The following is a 19798-nucleotide window of genomic DNA, read 5'->3' on the forward strand; positions in this document are numbered from 1 at the left end:
ATAGAGAATTTCCTCCTCCTGAAACCTTTTTCATGCTCAAACAGCAACATTACACACTAAAGCATAGATGCAAACTCCTCACCTTTCAGTGAGAACTCACCTTTTTGAGATAAAAATAGGTCACCAATGGGATTACTTGTGAACTTTCAAGGGTAAATAAAGAATTGGTTGTTTCAGTAAGTACTGTACAGTGTTTCCTTTACTTTAAAATGACTATGTCTATAATGGGTAATATTTTATGTATTTGAGGTCTGAGATGTGGCAAACAGTATTGCTGTCTAATCAGCCGATATTGTCTTAAATATCCTGCATAGCACTTCGTCTTTTATAACATGAGATTTTGTTAATTTTGGTAAAATGTTGCAACAATATGTTAATTTTTTTCATGAAAAATTACCGTTTTGGACATATAGGGTAATCAAAAATAACTACAAATGAGCATGTAAAGCAAATAACTTTAAAAATAAAAAATCTGTGCCCCGCCCTGTGCAATGTTCTCACCTTTTTCCCCTTTACCTGTTTGCATCCCTGCTAAAGTCAGATGAACATGGACAACTTCATAATCAGCTGAATATCAACCTTTGTATCATGTAGTGTACAGTATATGTACATGTATATTTATTATGCACTTGATTTGTTTAACTGTTACAGTGATAAAGCAGAAGTATAGCCTTTCAGTAAATTAAAGGGAAAAAAAGATTTTGTCCACATAAAATTATCCCTCAGAGGCTGTCATAACTTTATATTAATTACAATGACACAATCATCAGAGATGAACAAAGTAGTTTAAAAGTAGTTTCTAACAATTGCATCTCTTTTTAATGTATATTTGTGCTTATTTGATGTGGGTTAGATGAGGGAAATTGAAGGAAAATATGAGGGACATATCATTTTATATCACTTCAAATCTCTTAAAATGATCAAACGCTGACTATTCTACCTGTTCTTCATGATACTGTGATTTTCCCATTTAGAGCACTGGAAATCCAGATTTAGTCATCTGGAAAAGTTTGTATCTGAATCAGGGTGATTCAATCTAATGTTGCTTTGAAAAACCAGTACAATTGTGTACAGGACAGGATGGATTACCTCATCCTGGATAGCAAAATATGAAATTATATTTCTGATCCAGATTAAACTTTTTGACCTGGCTGATTCAAACACATTGAGACTTCAAACATGTTCAAGAAGAGAAAAGATCCTGCAGCGTTTGAATAGTGAAAAGGGACTGTAGCAAAGAACTATAACAGCAACATTCAGGGCATGAGACTGTTCGGCTCAACGTGACCGATGGGCCTCATGGGACACATTTATCTTCTTCATTACTGTCTGACAGGCAAACAACACACTCAGAACATCACAGACCCTTTCAGAGCTCTTCAGCTGACAATATCGCCACGCGCTTATCACGCATCTCTCACATTTACAATGTCCAAACCGGAAGTCAGGCTGAAAATAACCACACAAACGTAATAATTAGGCCATGGTCTACAAGTAGGTCCTCATATATGGGGCAGCAGGAGCCTCGTGGGTTGAGAAATGGGCCGAGACAAACAAGGTCGGATTTTATACCCAAGTGACGGCTGTTCCAGCTCGGTGCCTTTGGGCAAGGTGATTTTACTCCAGTTCATTTATGGGTCTTAAATTGCACTTACGGTTACAGTGTCGTGAAAGTCCGGTGGCACTGAAACAGAACAGCTCATGTCCTCTGTTCGCTTGAATATGATGCTCGGTCTCTGCCATTTGTGTTTATATTTTTTATTCATATTGTTCTAGATATTTTTGGCCACTAACCTCAAAAGAGTGTCATCGTTTCCCCCGTTTCACACTCTGAAAATTTTAATACAGTACGTATAATTTGAATAGCGAAGAGGATTGTAATATTTCATAGGGCTTTTAACTTCGACCTTTAGCATTTATCTTTTTCTTTGAATAATTGTTTCACACTTCTTTGGACCTCAGCACTAAAATGCCATATGCAAATGATTGCAGTTGCGTTTTTTTCTGTCTGTGCTGATGCGGTCATATTTCAGAGTGTATAATATTGGTCCATATACACTTTAGTGTGTTCATGCTCAGAAGAAAGTGAACAGACACATTATCATGTGGGACAGTCATTAGCATAATTTGAACATTCATATTTTAGCATTATTTCAGGAAGACATAGAGCCAAGCGGTGCTTACTAAAGGAGCTATTTGTTATTTTACACCATATTGTGCATAATACACTGAATACATTACACTATACATTATACTAAACTTACTTGTGTGCTGATAGCAAAGTTTATTTTCCTCATTATTTATAACTGGCACAAGCACAGTGTGTTTCTTGTCCTTGTATGTGCTTACAACAAGTTTTAACTGATATGTGCATTATATTCACCATCATCAGGCGCCAGTTATTGTTTATTTTTTATCTTTTCATTCATCATCTGTCACTGTAGTCTAGGCAGCTTTGGTTTAGAAACTATAATTTTTTTTCCTTCAGATTTCTTGCCTTATTCATTGAATATTCACTCACATATTTGCTCCATTGATGAAAATTGTTCACATTATCACCAGCCTGATTATTGCATCCTCGCGACAGCGACACCTACTGGTCATAAAATTAAAAACACAGTTGTGCTGCCTCATAAAAAGATCTTACAGCATGTTGTTCAAAAATGCCACCTACTGCTCAAAAGTTTTTAAAGAATTAAATAACTCGTTTGCTGAATTTCATTCTTTGGGTCGTGTTTAATACAGTACAGGATGTCGCTGATGATTTTGCTGCTATAATTTGTTTCAAAAGTTTTCAAGCAAATCTCTAGGTACATTTAGATCTGGTTTTCTCATTTTCTGATTGCATGTTCACTTTAACACGCACTGATTAAAACAATCAAGCAATAAGATTGACATGCACCCTGTTATTATTTGAATCATTTTGAGTAAACTGTTTACAAGTCTGAGTTTCCCGACAATAATTATTAGGATGAAAGAAAGTCACATTTTAATGCGATTGTGTTTATTCAGTGTAATCTGTTTATGTGACTTTTGCTGGAGGCAGATGAATGTCTCTGTTGCATTAAATTCACATTATTGAAGTACACGGTCGTTGATATTAAATGTCACTGGCCTTTGCGAGTTGCTCTAAGAGCTGAAGTTTGGCACCACACTTGTTTTCCACACTGTTACACACTGCATGCGCCAGTCAGACACTCATTTCCTGTTTTAATAATCTTTCTCGTTGGTGACAGTTGAAAGTGACAATAAAAAGGAGGCCAAAGGTGGCAGAGGAGTCAAGGGAAGAGGCGATCAAAGCCGAGGCATCAAAGTGGTGAGTCTCCTAAATGAGTCTGGCGGCCGCTGATAGAGATGCAATATTGCTTTAGCGGCCTTCACATTTAGATGTTTCGTTTCTCCATCCTTCCCTTCTCTCTCGGTCAATTATATAATGAGAACGCTGCCCTTCGTTCTCGTTGCTCTTCTTCAGTTCCTTCTCCTAAGTTGACATAAAGTAAAGTGACCTTTAAGGACGTACAGAGCTTTCTTCTGCAGGTGCCGGTCAATCGTGTCCTGCCGCCGCACACCATCCCAGTGGACACACACAAGCTCAGATGTATCCTTCACTTTAAACTACCTTCATTTTCCATCTCGCAAGCGTCTGTGATGTGTGTGAAATGTCAGAGCGATCATTCCCCCGCTGGATCTAGTTTCAGCTTTTTTATTGTAAAATAGTTTATTGAAATATATTCTTAACACACGCTCAAAGATGTAGTTGATGCCCAGGAGGAGGAGGATGGAAACCAAGCTGGTGAGTGGAATTGGTTTCAAAAAGCAATTTGAAGCCATCATGAAACATTTTACTTGTGTAATGTGACACATTTCTGAGTGAAAGCGGGTGTTTAATGAAAAAGCTTTACACTTTTATCAAGACAAAAGATGCATTGATGAATCGTTCACAATGAAACCTATGATTTTAATAGTTTTATTCATCAAGGGTGCATTAAATTGATCAAAAGTGACAGTAAAGACATTTATAATGTTACAAAAGATTCTGTTTCAAATAAATTATGTTCTTTTGAACTTTCTGTTCATCAAAGAATCCTGAGGGGGAAAAAAATATCACATTTCTGCAAAAGCAGCACAGTATCAGAAATGTTTCTTGAGCAGCAAATCAGCATCTTAGAATGATTTCTGAAGGATCATGTGACACTGAAGACTGGAGTAATGATGCTGAAAATTCAGCTTTTATCACAGGAATAAATTACAGTTTACTATATATTCACATAAAAACAGCTGTTTTAAATTCTAATAATATTTCACAATTTTTGATCAAATAAATGCAGCAAAAAAGACATTTAAAAAATCTGTCAAATTCCAAATTTTTGAAGGATAGTCTATTAAGAAGGTAAATAGAATCATGTTGACTTTAATTTCTGCTCTTCAGGGGCCTGTTGCATAAACTCTTTTACTCATCTAATTTCAAACTGTCATACCAGTCATAACCTTCAAACTAGTGTAACTATCAAACTAGTCATAACCCTTTTATCTCCGCTTCAACAAAACTTAGATTTGAGAGTGAAAAGTACGATGTTTTTATATAGTTTTAAGACAGTTTTAACAATGGTTGTGTTTATGCAACTGGCCCATTAATTTGCATAAACATGTTTCTGAAAATGGCTTTTTCAAAGCTCTCAAACATCATTCATTTTTGATTTTGATTTTATTGTATGGAAAAAAGTAGCTTTTTCACAAAGTTTGTTCACAAAATCTCTGTGCTCCACGGAAGAAAGTCATAGAGGTTTGGATTGGAGTGCGGGTGAGTAAATGAGTTGAATTTTATGGCGAACTAACCCTTTAATCTCCCCTGGTTTATTGAGATTGGAGCAGCCCAGCAGAAAGCATGAGAAAGACCCTCGACACGTACGCATCGCAATTTACACCTCTGTGGGAAGGGTTGATCGGCGAGGAGCGCCAGCGCAGGTCTGAACTCTCCCGCACACACCTGATTTAGCTGGCAGTGAAGCGTTCAGCCCATGAAACGCATATTTTTAGAATCTGACTTTTATCTTGAGTATTAATGTGTGAAAATGCCGTTGCTCCCTCAGTCTTGCAGATCTCGAGCAGCTGCTGATGTCCTGTAGCGCTTTCATCTACTCTGGCATGAAGAGCTTCTTCTCCTGCTTTCCACCAGCCAAGATGGCCACCCTCAACCTGTCCGGTATCATTGATATTCTATTACAGTGTTTGTTAATATTTTGAAGTAGAATTTATTTATATTATTTGTTTTCATTTTAACTTTAGTGCAAGTAATGACATTTTTTATGGTTTTAGTTTCGGTTAACGATAATAACCCTGTCCGGTACTCAAAAACACAATCGCTGTCAGTTTTGGTTCAGGATTTAGCACAGAACAACCTTCAACCCTCTGGTGGCCTTCCGTCATTTTAGAAATCTAATGGGAATGGTAGGAAACTTAGTGACTCTTGTGACACTTGCTATATAAACACAAAAACTTGTTGACGTCATTATGACCACCATAGGAAATTAATGTAAAATACAAAAATACAGAGCAGTTTTTTGGGGTACAAATTGCAATCTACGAATTGTTACGTGTAGGTGGTGCAGAGATGAGGCAGATACGGATTTCCACAATAATAGTATACTTTAATGAACACAGGCGAGGAGAAACCAAACATACACTTAACACAACAGAGAACGGACGAGGAGTGAAGGGAGTGAGTGCAATATAAGGGAGTGCTGACAATAGAGTCCAGGTGCAGGTGATGAGGGATGATGAGGAGCTGACGAGGGAAGTGAGTGCAGGTGTGGAGAACAGGAGGATCTTGGGAATTGGAGTTCAGGAAGACAGGGATCTGTGACAGTACCTCCCCCTCCCGGTAGGCGTGACCTCACGCCGTAGATGGAACACCGGGGAGGGGGGGTGGGCGCCCTGGAGACCTCATGCCGGTGCAGGGAGCGGAGTGGACTGGAGTGGAGGTCTCCAGGGCGGATCCATGAGCCATGGCAGGTCAGGGGCCTTGGCAGGCCACGGCGGGTCAGGGGCCTTGGCAGGCCACGGCGGGTCAGGTGCAGAGGGCTGCCACGGCGGAGGCCCACCCACATGTGTGGCGCCCACATGTCCCCCACCCACGGGTACTTGGCCCCCCCCAAAAAATACTTGGAGAGGTTTATGATCATATTGAGGAGTCTAAGGAATAAAGTCAATATGTGGGTGGAGGAGCATGGAGCTGGTTTGGCGGCGCATGGAGCGGCTGGTTCGGCGGTGGATATTGGAGCTGAGGGCTCGGCGGCGGCTGGAGCTGAGGGCTCGGCGGCGGCGGCTGGAGCTGAGGGCTCGGCGGCGGCGGCTGGAGCTGAGGGCTCGGCGGCGGCGGCTGGAGCTGAGGGCTCGGCGGAGACTGGAGCGGCTTGCTCGACGGAGACTGGAGCGGCTTGCTCGGCGGAGACTGGAGCGGCTTGCTCGGCGGAGACGGGAGCGGCTTGCTCGGCGGAGACTGGAGAGCTGGGCTCGGCGGAGACTGGAGAGCTGGGCTCGGCGGAGACTGGAGAGCTTGGCTCGGCGGAGACTGGAGAACTTGGCTCTGTCCAAAAGTCTATAAGCCAGGCCACCTCACTTGGTGGCTCGCACAGGGTTGGAGCAGGCTCTGGAGATACTGGAGCGGGCTCTGGAGATACTGGAGCGGGCTCTGGAGATACTGGAGCGGGCTCTGGAGACACTGGAGCGGGCTCTGGAGACACTGGAGCGGGCTCTGGAAACACTGGAACGGGCTCTGGAGAGACTGGAGCCGCTTTCTTCCTCCTCCTCCGCTTACTGGGCCCAGTAGAGGAATGTGGGTCCAGCATGGGGCAGGCAGGGAGTTCGTTGGAGGGGTATGCGGAGGAAGCCGGAGGTTGACTGACTGGCCCGGCCAACCGTGTCTCTGGATGGACTAGAGACAGACACCCATCCTGAACCCAATCAACGATAAATTTGGAATCATTTAACCACAAAATGGAATTTATGGTTTCGCTTAAGGAGAAACGATAATCGGGATCACTAAAACGGATGGTGTCATCATCTAGTCCATCCAGAAACAGGGAGATCAAAACTGCTTCAGGCCAGTCAGACACATAAGCGAGCTCAACGAACTCCTCCACATACCTCTCCAGCAAACGACCAACCTGCAGGAGCCCGATGAGGCGATCGCCGGCCGACAGATGGATGAGAGGCATAGGAGGAGCACGAGCCAGGAAGCCAGGGAAAGTCTCCATCTTTCCTTTGTGGAAATCCGGTCGTTTTTTTGGGTCCGTTCTTCTGTTACGTGTAGGTGGTGCAGAGATGAGGCAGATACGGATTTCCACAATAATAGTATACTTTAATGAACACAGGCGAGGAGAAACCAAACATACACTTAACACAACAGAGAACGGACGAGGAGTGAAGGGAGTGAGTGCAATATAAGGGAGTGCTGACAATAGGGATGATGAGGAGCTGACGAGGGAAGTGAGTGCAGGTGTGGAGAACAGGAGGATCTTGGGAATTGGAGTTCAGGAAGACAGGGATCTGTGACACGAATAAGCCATGATAAAATAGTCTTGTCTAAATGTCTAAATATATATCCAAAATGAAAAACCTAATAAAAGTAAGTAGTTATGTCTGACAATAATCTTATAAGCAGCTAGGGAATACACAGCCCTATCCACCCATTCACCCACTCACTCACCCATCCATCCATTCGCCCGGAAGGGAATGGTTAAGCAACAAGAACGGTTTGGCCCAATGGTGGAAAAGTGTCTTTTGACCCTTTCAGCTCATACACATCATAGTCATTTTAGCATACTAACATACTACTCTTTCTATTCTGCAATATACAGTATGTATACTGTGAATCATATGTGGATTGTTTGTCGTATAAACCAGAGCACACTGAATGCAATACCATATCCCTCAATGCAATGCAAGTGACTTGACATCAATTGCACTCTCACTGAGTGTTTTTCAGTTAGCAGGCTGTTATAATGAGTGCTTCTGAAACACATATTTGGTTAATGAATTAAGTGAGCACACACTTTTTATAGTGCCAAGTGTAGCAGACAAAGAAAGTTAGTGGGAGACAGGGTGTTGAAATTTTTTTTTTAAATATGTTTGATTTTGTTCGTCTGAAAGATAGTCATATACACCTAGGATGGCTTGAGGGTGAGTAAATCATGGGATAATTTTCATTTTTGGGTGAACAATCCCTTTAAGCATCTAAAGTGAAACTGATCATAATAAGTGACTGAATCTTATACTCTGAATGTTCATAGAGTGTCACTTTAAAATCTGGTCTGTTCTAGTTACACTGTTTTTCTATGCTTCATGTGAGGAACAGTATAATACTGTAATACACTATAATACTCATTTTAATAATGTGTTTTTTACACCTGGAAAAGGCATGGAAATTATTAAAAACACCATGAGCATTTTTATAAAGAGTACATATTTGTCTAGTTTTGCCAAGCTCTAAAATATTCTATCTACTAGAAATTGTGAGTAAGAAATTATTTTTTATCCTTAAGGCGTGTTCAGACCAGTGACGATAACTATAAAGCCCTAGGTATACTTCATTTTTTATGCACACACTAGTGTACGTGCACAGTTGAACATACATCCTTGCAAAGTATACTTTTCGCGTACACAGGCGTTAGATGCATGCACAGTTTTGAGGCATCTCTCTCCATGAGTTACAACCCATGTAAACATCTTTGTATTCTTTCATGCTAGAGTTGTACAAATGAGGTTACTTTCTAACCACTCATCTATGTACAGTGGTATGCGAAAGTTTGGGAACCCCTTGCAGAATCTGTGAAAATGTGAATAATTTTAACAAAACAAGAGAGATCATGCAAAATGCATGTTATTTTTTGTTTAGTACTGTCCTGAGTAAGATATTTTACATAAAAGATGCTTACATATAATCCACAATACAAAAAAGTAGCTGAATTTATTAAAATATCTCAGTTCAAAAGTTTGGGAACCATTGATTCTCAATACTGTGTGTGGTTACCTGATGATCCACGACTGTTTTTGTGTTTTGTGATGGTTGTTCATGAGTCTCTTGTTTGTCCTGAGCAGTTAAACTGAGCTCTGTTCTTTAGAAAAAATCTCCAGGTCCTGCAGATTCTTCAGTTTTCGAGGATTTTTTGCATATTTGAACCCTTTCCAGCAGTGACTGAATGATTTTGAGATCCATCTTTTCACACTGAGGATAATTGAGGGACTCAAACACAACTATTAAAAAAGGTTCAAACATTCACTGATGCTCCAGAAGGAAACACGATGCATTAAGAGTCGGGGGGTGAAAACTTTTAGAATTTGAAGATCAAGGTAAATTGTACTTAATTTGTCTTCTGGGAAACATGCAAGTATCTTCTGTTGCTTCTGATGGGCAGTACTAAATGAAAAAAAAAAATAAAATCAACAAAATAAGAAAAATTTGGACTACTTCATCCTGTTCAAAAGTTTTCACCCCCCGACTCTTAATGCGTCATGTTTCCTTCTGGAGCATCAGTGAATGTTTGAACCTTTTTTAATAGTTGAGTTTGAGTCCCTCAATTGTCCTCAGTGTGATAAGATGAATCTCAAAATCCTACAGCCACTGCTGGAAAGGGTTCAAATATGCAAAAAATCCTTGAAAACTGAAGAATCTGCAAGACCTGGAGGATTTTTCTGAAGAACAGAGCTCAGTTTAACTGCTCAGGACAAACAAGAGACTCATGAACAACCATCACAAAACAAACAAACAGCCGTGGATCATCAGGTAACCACACACAGTATTGAGAATCAAGGGTTCCCAAACTTTTGAACGGAGATATTTTAATAAATTCAGCTACTTTTTTGTCTTGTGGATTATATGTAAACATCTTTTATGTAAAATATCTTACTCAGGAAAGTACTAAACAAAAAATAACATGCATTTTGTATGATCTCTCTTGTTTTGTTAAAATTATTCACATTTTCACAGATTCTGCAAGGGGTTCCCAACTTTTCGCATACCACTGTAAGTCTCCATCGTCGCCCACAGGGTACGGTTGCCACTTTTTGGATAAACTAATTACTGCAAAAAAATTAGATGTGCATGTGCGACCTGTGTACACAAGTACGCTAGGTTACAAAAATCCGGTGGTGCACGTACAGTACGCATGTACGCTTCTGATGATGAAATTCACGTTCTCACGTGTGTGTAAAAAGTGAGCTATACTTTGGGTTTAACAATAACGATAAAGATATTGTTCTAAAAATCATTCTAAATATAAAAGAATAGCAGCGCCACACTTCAACTATAATGATAATGACGGGAAAGATATCACTGGAATCACTTTCAGAGCAATTTTTTTCCATCTGATGAATGATAAAAACTGACGGCCAATCAGAATCCATCCTGCTTTAAATAGCTTAAGCATTTAAAAGGACTGACAACAAAACTGCAGCGATATTGTTATTGAACGATGTTGTGTGGATGATAATATAGTAGATATCCGTAGATGAACTGCGATTAGAATGAGTTTCTACACATGATAAATCAACAATTGTAACTTTGAGACACCTCAGAGCTCTATGAAAGTGTTTATACAGGCCGCTTTCTGAGTCCAGATCGCACAGATCACCGGGACGAACAGCAGGACTCCGTAGGGAACGGATTCACCCGCCGCTTTAATCCACTCAGTACACAACAGACGGCCGCAGAACTCAATAATCAAACTGTTTTCTTCATTATACACAAATGAATGTTTCTAGAAGAAAGCATAAGAGCCGTTGTTCAGTTTTTGTTGATGTCAGTATTCTGAGTATAACACAGCTTACGCTGGATTTCAGACTCCCTGCTATTACTGTTAAACCACAGCTGCTGTTGATTTGTCACACTCTAATGCTCTTATAACTTTGTTTTCTCTGTGTTGGATTTTCCGCAGGATGTCAGATGGTCTTTCTTTTTGACTGCGGTCAGACCAGAGTCAGCGTTCAGAAGAGGTGAAACATACAGTACAAACAACATTACAGAATTTATACTGTACAGTCATTTACAGATCACCAGGAGGCATCTCATGGATTTTTGCCTTTAAAACAGACTCTTGAGGAAAGAGGTTTATTCTGTTTGATTTATTGATTAGTACTTTATTGATCTCTTGAGAGTAATTAAGACCACCAGTTTAAAACGATTCTCTTTTGCCTTTTCTAATGTAATGACAATTTGTCATTTCAAATGGTGTTATCAATAGAGATCAGCATTAGATCATTGAGACACTAATACACTCTAAAAAAATAGCTGTAAAAAAACAAATCACACAGTAAAACAAATTTACACACTAAAATACCGTTTTCCATTGAAACAGTAATATACCATAAAACAATGCATTCTAGGTAATATTATTTATCATTTTTGGGGAAGTATACTTTCTCGAAAATGACAAATAATATTACCCAGAATGCATTGTTTTTACAGTATATTGCTGTTTACGGTATATTACTGCTATTACAGCACAGCATTTGATACAATAGATCATACCATGTTATTACATCGTCTGGAGAGAGTGGTTGGTATTCAGGGAGTTGCGTTAAATCTCAAAGGCCGCACTTTTTCAGTTAATATTGGCAAACATAACTCATCTTCAACACTGATTACATGTGATGTTCCGCAAGGCTCCATTCTGAGTCCTCTGCTCTTCTCTTTATACATGCTTCCTCTTATGCTTCCACTGATCTTATCACTGTTATGCTGACGATACACAATTTTATCTTCCTGTCAAGTCCAGCAATGGAAATTCCATTTCAAATGTTATCTCCTGTCTAGAGGAAGTTAAAATGTGGCTGTCTGAAAACTTCCTAAAGTTAAATGGGGACAAAACTGAGGCCATTGCTTTTGGATCACCTTTGTGTGTCACTAATATGGAAAACCAGTTGAGTTCCCTGTCTTTAACATTGCAAAATAGAGTTAAGAACCTTGGCGTTATCTTTGATTCTGACTTATTATTCGATAAGCAGATAAATTCCGTTGTCAAAGGAAGCTTCTTTCATCTCCGGTCCATTGCCAAATTAAAACAGTTCCTTTCAATGAAAGGCCTAGAAGTAGTGATCCATGCACTTGTTACATCCCAGCTTGACTACTGCAATTCACTATATATAGGTCTACCTCAATCCTCCACAAACCGTTTGCAATTGGTTCAGAATGTGGCAGCTAGACTTCTGACGAGAGCTAGGAAGAGAGAACACATCACTCCTGTTCTCTCCACCTTACATTGGTTACCAGTCAGATACAGAGTTGACTTGAAGGTTCTGCTGTACGTGTATAAAGCTTTACATTGGTTAGCACCACAGTACATTTCCCATCTTCTTCATTCTTACTCTGCTCCAAGATCTCCTCCGCTCATGCAATAAATTCCTTCTCTCGGTTCCTCGGTCCCGCTTAAAGACTAATGATGACCGAGCTTTTACAGTTGCGGCTCCTAGGTTGTGGAATGCACTTCCAGTTGGCGTGAGGTCTTCACCCACATTGGACACTTCTAAATCTAGCCTAAAGACTCATTTATTTTCTTTAGCTTATGATGTCGCCTGAATTATATAAGGCATTTTGAGTGGTTTATGGTCTATCTTGCATGCTTTATATTTTATCTTATGTATTAGTTTTATTATCTTTTATCTCTTGTGTAAAATTGTACAGCACTTTGGTAAAACACACGTTGTTTTTAAATGTGCTTTATAAACGTGAACTTGAACTGTTTCAATGGAAAACAGTATTTTGTTACGTACATTTTTCATTTTTTAAAGCTGTTTTTTATAGTTTATAGTTTTTATGAATATTTTGAATTTATATATTCCTTTTTCATTTTAATTTTAGTCAAAGTTTTATTCATTTTAATGTTGTTTTTATTTTTATATTTTCCGTTTTTATTAAAATTTTTAAGTTTTAATATATATATATATATATATTTTAATATGTCCATATAGGTAGCAGAATTTTTATCTTCATATTTTCTGCTTTAATTTAAATTCTAGTGATTACAATTTTTTTTTTTTTTTTTTTTTTTTTTTTTTTTTAAATGTTTATATAGAACATATTTTAAATTCGTTTTTATTTTTTATATTTTTAGTTTTAGAAATCGTGTTTTGTGTTGTCATTTTTAGTATTTATTTTTTATTTTTCATCTATATAGTTTTTATTTCACTTTTAATTTGTTATTTTGGTCAATCAATTAAATTAAATGAAAATGTGAAATACTAAAATATATGTTTTATTTTACTTTAGTTAATGTTTATTTTATTTTGAGTAACAAATCTTTTATGGTGTTAGTTTTAGTATAATGACCCTGACAGGGATTAATCATATGTGCATCCGGGCATCATTCAGGGACAGATGAATGTTTTCAGATGGCAAGAGACATGACTAACGCATATGTCTGCAAAGGGTTTCTTTTTGTTAACTGATAGAAGCACATTAGCATATAGATGAGCTCAGAGATAATAGGCATGAAGCTAAAGACACAAAACGCCAATTCTGATTTGATTTACTTCAGTGGCATCAGTTCACTTAAAGCCAAAGTAAGGCACATTCAGATGATGTCATGCAGTCTAAGATATCAATACAATATCAATTCAATTAAGTGTAGAATGACAGAAGAGAATGCCTAGAAATAGTGCAGAATCTGAAATATTTCTTAGAGCTGATGCAAATTTGTTTTCCGTTTAAATGAAAAAAAATCCCATATTTTAAATGTTCTCAAACTTTTACGTACATGTCACACTGTACAGTATGTTAATGTGCTTAAAATATTGCAGAACCAGGGCTCAACGCTAAGGATTTTTTCTGCTGGTCCTGTCGGGCCAGTTCAAAATTTTACTTGCCCTGTCAAAAATTTCACTGTCCCCACAATAAAAAAAGAAAAGAAAAGTAAAATAAAACAAAGATATAGATGATATATAACGCACAACCCTACAGCACTGGCCGTCAACTGTCCCGAGCATCGTTCACACTGTCCCGGGCCATCGGGCAGTCCTTATTGTCGAGCCTTGAGAACTGCTGTAAGGCAGGATGATAAAAACACTTCTGATCCAGATTTATCTGCATCTTTTGACTTTATGATTCTAATTCATAATCTTTCTATCTCTTGCACTCCTTCACTCTCTTCAGACGGTCCAGGCAGACTTTAGACGGTCCGGTCGGGTCGGCGTATCTGTTGACTCTCAGCGGGGTTCATTCCGTCCTGCTCAACCAGTGGCACAGCAGCGCCGCAGCCAACGCGCAAATCATGCGCTCGCTCATGGACAGTGAGTCAATCACACATTTACAGTCATGACTTCTCAGATGCTTTTATACAAGGTTTTTAAACATTTAAACATTTGATCAGTTCATGATTCAGGAATGTCCTTCACTAACACTGGAAAAAAATCTAGTGTAGGATTTACTTTGAAACAGTTTTCACTCAGAAATTGCTAGTAAATTTCACAAACAACTGTAAAGAAAATGGCAAGTAACACATTGAATTAAGCATGAAATTTTGAAGTAGAAAGACTGAAATAGTATTTTTGGAAATACTTAAAAACACTTAAAGCCTTTATATAGTATAATGCATTATAAAAGTTTTTTAATGCATTAATTATGCCTTCTTATAATGCATTGTATGATGTCATGAATAACTATAACCACAGTTATAATACATTATAATACTTATGTACAGTCAAACCAACAATTATTCAGACATTTTTGATATTTTTGATATATTTTTACTAGTGGGTGCAGGAGGCTATAGTTTGGATAAGTGTAAGTCAGGATAGCAAAATAAAGTAAACTATGACATATTATACCCAAAAATTCTGGACTACCAGTAAAATTGATCAAATTTGGGACCAAAAATGATTCAGACACTTTGACCTGACCATGTTTTGCTGGTTATCTGAGATAATTAAGACGGTTTAACTCTGAGTTATTGTCATATTGCATTACCCTTTTTTTAAACTATAGTGAATAAACTGTATTAATGAATGAAATGTTCAAGGTATCTGAATACATTTTGGTTTTACTGTATATTTATTGTCACACCTTTAGAAAGTATAATGTATTAAAACACATGACAAACAACCAATTTCAGATGTGACAAGGAATAAAATGCATTTTAAATTCGGTTCCAATTAAAAATTTGCACTGTAACATACATTATTAATACCTTTTATAATGTATTATACATACAGGCTTTAAGTAAAGCGTTACTGTATTTTCTTTTTAAATGTACTCCATTCTTTGATTTACAGCTTCAAAAAATTATTTTTGAGTTACATTACACACTTTCAGACATGTGATGCTTGTTCTAGAGCACATTTGGTATCCTTTTCATGTGTGTGTTTCTCCGCTTTAGATCTTCTAAAAACAGGACTGACTTCAGGACGGGCTGCTCATGTTTTACGGACGCACAAATCAGAAAGTGCAGAAGTCAGCGGAAAATCGTCCAGCCTGCCAGGTGGTGTGTGTTTGATTTCTTTATTTCTGCTGCATGCGAACATTTGAGTGTTTGTTTATGCAACCAAATAGCCAAAGTGATGAAGGTCTGTTGTCTCTTTTTCTCTCATCACAGTGGATGAGAGTTCAACTGTAAATGCGGACGACGTTTCATCTGAAGACGCCCCGAGAAAAACACCTCCGAGCTCTTCTGCTTTCAACTTTGTTATTTATGGACTTCCTAATTTAGTGGTTACATGAAGAGCTGGAGATGTTTGTGATTTAACCTCAGCAAAACACTCTGAAATAACGCTCACTTACGTTAGGATTTCGTCTACTTCTCTTTTGTTGTTCAAAGTAAAAAGTTTAAAGCCAGTCAGGTACATGTTAACATCAGACATGTTCCCTGATCAACTTCTGTTGATGTTCTTGCTGTCAAACAAATATTGATAATCCCAAACCCTTCAGTAATAAATGATGAAATTCAAGTGCAAACTTTGGTTTGACTTTTTCCCTCTAATAAACTACATACACTCTTAAAAATAAAGGTTCCACAAGCTTTTGCATTGATGCTACAGAACAACCATTTTTGGTTCCCTAAAGAAGAACCTTTCAGTGATCAGTTCTTAAAAAAACATTTGAATCCAGTTAATTTTCCACTATAAAGAACCGTTTGGGCAATTGAAAGATTCCATGGATGTTAAAGGTTCTTCATGGAACCATCGAGGCCAAAAAAGCTTTATTAGTACATTAGTGTATTAGTACACACTTCTGTCTTTGGGTCAGAAGCAGTTTTGTGTTCTCTGTGTGTGTTTTCTCTCTCTTATCTCGTATCTATGGAACACCCTCTTATGTCATGGAGACCAGATGCAGAAACGCTTTGGATGGACGTGATGAACAATGTCTCTCTGAGGAAGACTAAGAAAAAACAGGATTCTGGACAAAGAAAAAGTCTTCACACCATGAATGAGTCTAAACACCGAACACAGATCTGCACTTGCAGATAAAGGTAAGTGTTGAGTTTCAGAAAACATATTCCAGAAAACCCTAAATCATCCAGCTAAATAAATATATTTAATTCAAACTATTCTGAGTTTCCGAATAATGAGTTTCTCATTCCAGCACAATAAGAATATTATCCATAATCCAGTGAATCACAGTTTGTCGTTAATTCTGATTGACTGTTAATCACAGAGCTCTTGATTGGTTCACAAATTTATCATGCAAAATAAATCCTGTTCTCAGTGGGTGGGAAGAGTTTAATTTTCATTGATTTTTAAGAACAGCAACATCCATTTTTAGACATTAGTAACAAAAAATGAACTGGATTATAATGTGTTTGTGCTTTATTAAAAAGGGATTTCCATGTTTTTGAAAGAAGTCTCTTCTGCTCACCAAGGCTGCATTTATTTGATCAAAACTACAGTAAAAATTGTGAAATATTATTCAAATTTAAAACAGCTGTTTTCTATGTGAATATATAGTAAACTGTAATTTATTCCTGTGATCAAAGCTGAATTTTCAGCATCATTACTCCAGTCTTCAGTGTCACATGATCCTTCAGAAATCATTCTAATATGACGATTTGCTGCTTCAGATTCATTGACTGCCATCAGATGTGTTTATTTCTCTGTCTAGAATCATGAATTCAGATTAACAGGATTATTTTACCTTGTAAGTACCTTGCTGGCAACTTGAGTTGTGCAGTTCGCCACATTTTACTCCGTTTACCCATGATGACTGACGCTTTCCGTCATGTTTACGAACACTCACCACTTCAGCCTCGCTCTCAACATGCCATACAGCCACTGATCTGACAATAAAGCACAAATGTCTGGCATGTGGAGGACAGCAGCTAAAACGAATGACTGTAGAGCTGCAGTCATATAACACAAGCTGTTCATCATTAAACATGGAGGTACTGTAGTCGTGTGCATTTAATGGCTTTGTTTGGAGGTTTTTGCGATTGGCTACTGCAGAGTATCCTCCTCACCAGAATGCATTGAATGAACAGGCTCCATGTGAAAAACAGGAGTGCTCATAAACATCAGTGGCTCAAATCATTTTTGAATCATACGGAGTCACTGTTGAAATCACTCCTGTCAGGCATTATGAGTTAACAGTGCATGTTGATTAAACCGTGATGCAAGAGTGATTCGTACGGAAGAGGATTAGGGCCAAGCAATAATAAAAAAATAAAACCATCATGAGATTAAAGTTGTTAAATTTCGAGAAAAAACTCGTTAAATTTCGAGAAAAAAGTCGAGATAAAATGTTGAGAATAAAGTCATTAAATTATGAGAATAAATTCGTAATTTAATGAATTTGTTCTCGTAATTTAACGGCTTTTTTCTCATAATTTAATGACTTTATTCTCAACATTATATCTCGACTTTTTTCTCGAAATTTAACAACTTTAATCTCAAGATGATTTTATTTTTTTATTATTGCTTGGCCCTAATCCTCTTCCGTAGATTCGCTTTAGTCTCTTGCCCATTTAAAAAATGTATTGATGTACAGAATAATTACTAAATATCAGAGCCAGAACCAGTGATACTTCAGTATCATACTAGATACTATTTTAGTTATTACATTTTGAATTTGTTTTTTTATATTATTTTATATTTATTTTTTAATTAAAATAGTTAAGTTTAAATTCATTTTTATTTCAGTTTTAGTTATTTTAGAACATCAAGCTGAAATAAAGGAAGTGTTGTTTTTTTCTTTTCTTTTTTTGAGCAACTTTTTTTTAAAGGTGCCATCGAACGTTTTTTTACAAGATGTAATATAAGTCTAAGGTGTCCCCTGAATGTGTCTGTGAAGTTTCAGCTCAAAATACCCCATAGATTTTTTTTTATTAATTTTTTTAACTGCCTATTTTGGGGCATAATTAGAAATGCGCCGATTCAGGCTGCGGCCCCTTTAAATGCTTGCGCTCTCCGCCCCCGGAGCTCGCGCTTGCCTTAAACAGTGCATAAACAAAGTTTACACAGCTAATATAACCCTCAAAATGGATCTTCGTTATGCATACTGAATGCGTCGGATTATGTGAGTATAGTATTTATTTGGATTTTTACATTTGATTCTGAATGAGTTTGATAGTGCTCCGTGGCTAAAGCTAACATTACACACTGTTGGAGAGATTTATAAAGAATGAAGTTGTGTTTGTGAATTATACAGACTGCAAGTGTTTAAAAATGAAAATAGTGACAGCTCTTGTCTCTGTGAATACAGTAAGAAACGATGGTAACTTTAACCACATTTAACAGTACATTAGCAACATGCTAACAAAACATTTAGAAAGACAATTTACAAATATCACTAAAAATATCATGTTATCATGGATCATGTCAGTTATTATTGCTCCATCTGCCATTTTTCGCTATTGTTCTTGCTTGCTTGCCTAGTCTGATGATTCAGCTGTGCACAGATCCAGACGTTAATACTGGCTGCCCTTGTGTAATGCCTTGAACATGAGCTGGCATATGCAAATGTTGGGGTCGTACATATTAATGATCCGACTGTTACGTAACAGTCGGTGTTATGTTGAGATTCGCCTGTTCTTCTGAGGTCTTTTAAACAAATGAGATTTACATAAGAAGGAGGAAACAATGGAGTTTGAGACTCACTGTATTTCATTTCCATGTACTGAACTCTTGTTATTCAACTATGCCAAGATAAATTCAATTTTCTTTTTTTCCGTTAACTAACCCTGGTCAGTTATGTTTATTATTGAGATGTTTATTAGTTAATTGCACTCATTTTTCATTAGCAGAACACGACCGATCAAAGATAATCATGATGCATATGCAATAATGCAATCAATAACAAAACAAATACTGTGCCATTGACTTTAGAGCAGGTTTTTGTTGATCAATGGCACAGTCTATTTCAGTTGCCTCAAAATAGCAACACACCAACAATGCGCCTGAACACACCTCATTTTCCTACTAACTAGTAAAAGACTGATCATTAATTTCAGTTATAGAAAGTTTCTTTTTCATTTCTTGAATATAATCCATTTAAATGTGTCATTTATTACATCAGGTTCCTCTGTTTTCCCCTTAAATTCGACTCTCTGGAATTCTCTAAAGCCTCAGTTCCTCCTGGACGCAAATTTAATTAGATAGCTCTTAACGAGCGTCTGTCTGTGCTCTTTTCCTCCTGTGCCACCCGTCTGAAGGCTTTATTGATTACAGGTGTCTGATTTATTCCAGAAACACCTCCTCTCCTCTGAAGATGCTGGGCTGTTGTTGGAAAAGGACACTATTTTGCGCTTATAAATTGTCTTGCGGCTCTCATGGGACAGTGAGAAGTAGCACTTGCCGATTGTTAGAAAGCAACAGGTTA

General features: G+C 37.7%; 1 protein-coding gene across 1 annotated transcript in view; it reads left to right on the forward strand.

The window, feature by feature from the left end:
• Positions 1–15943, forward strand: part of LOC125276504 (cilia- and flagella-associated protein 46) — a 99871-nt gene extending 83928 nt beyond the window's left edge. The window contains exons 51-59 of the mRNA XM_048204031.1: positions 3237–3316; positions 3538–3598; positions 3752–3793; positions 4863–4965; positions 5091–5203; positions 10935–10992; positions 14147–14283; positions 15369–15473; positions 15585–15943. Coding sequence (XP_048059988.1) covers positions 3237–3316; positions 3538–3598; positions 3752–3793; positions 4863–4965; positions 5091–5203; positions 10935–10992; positions 14147–14283; positions 15369–15473; positions 15585–15709 — 824 coding nt within the window. The 3' untranslated portion in view covers positions 15710–15943. The remainder of the gene's footprint in view (positions 1–3236; positions 3317–3537; positions 3599–3751; positions 3794–4862; positions 4966–5090; positions 5204–10934; positions 10993–14146; positions 14284–15368; positions 15474–15584) is intronic.
• Positions 15944–19798: the final 3855 nt, after the last annotated feature.

The sequence above is a fragment of the Megalobrama amblycephala genome, linkage group LG10, assembly GCF_018812025.1.
Source record: "Megalobrama amblycephala isolate DHTTF-2021 linkage group LG10, ASM1881202v1, whole genome shotgun sequence".
NCBI lineage: Eukaryota > Metazoa > Chordata > Actinopteri > Cypriniformes > Xenocyprididae > Megalobrama > Megalobrama amblycephala.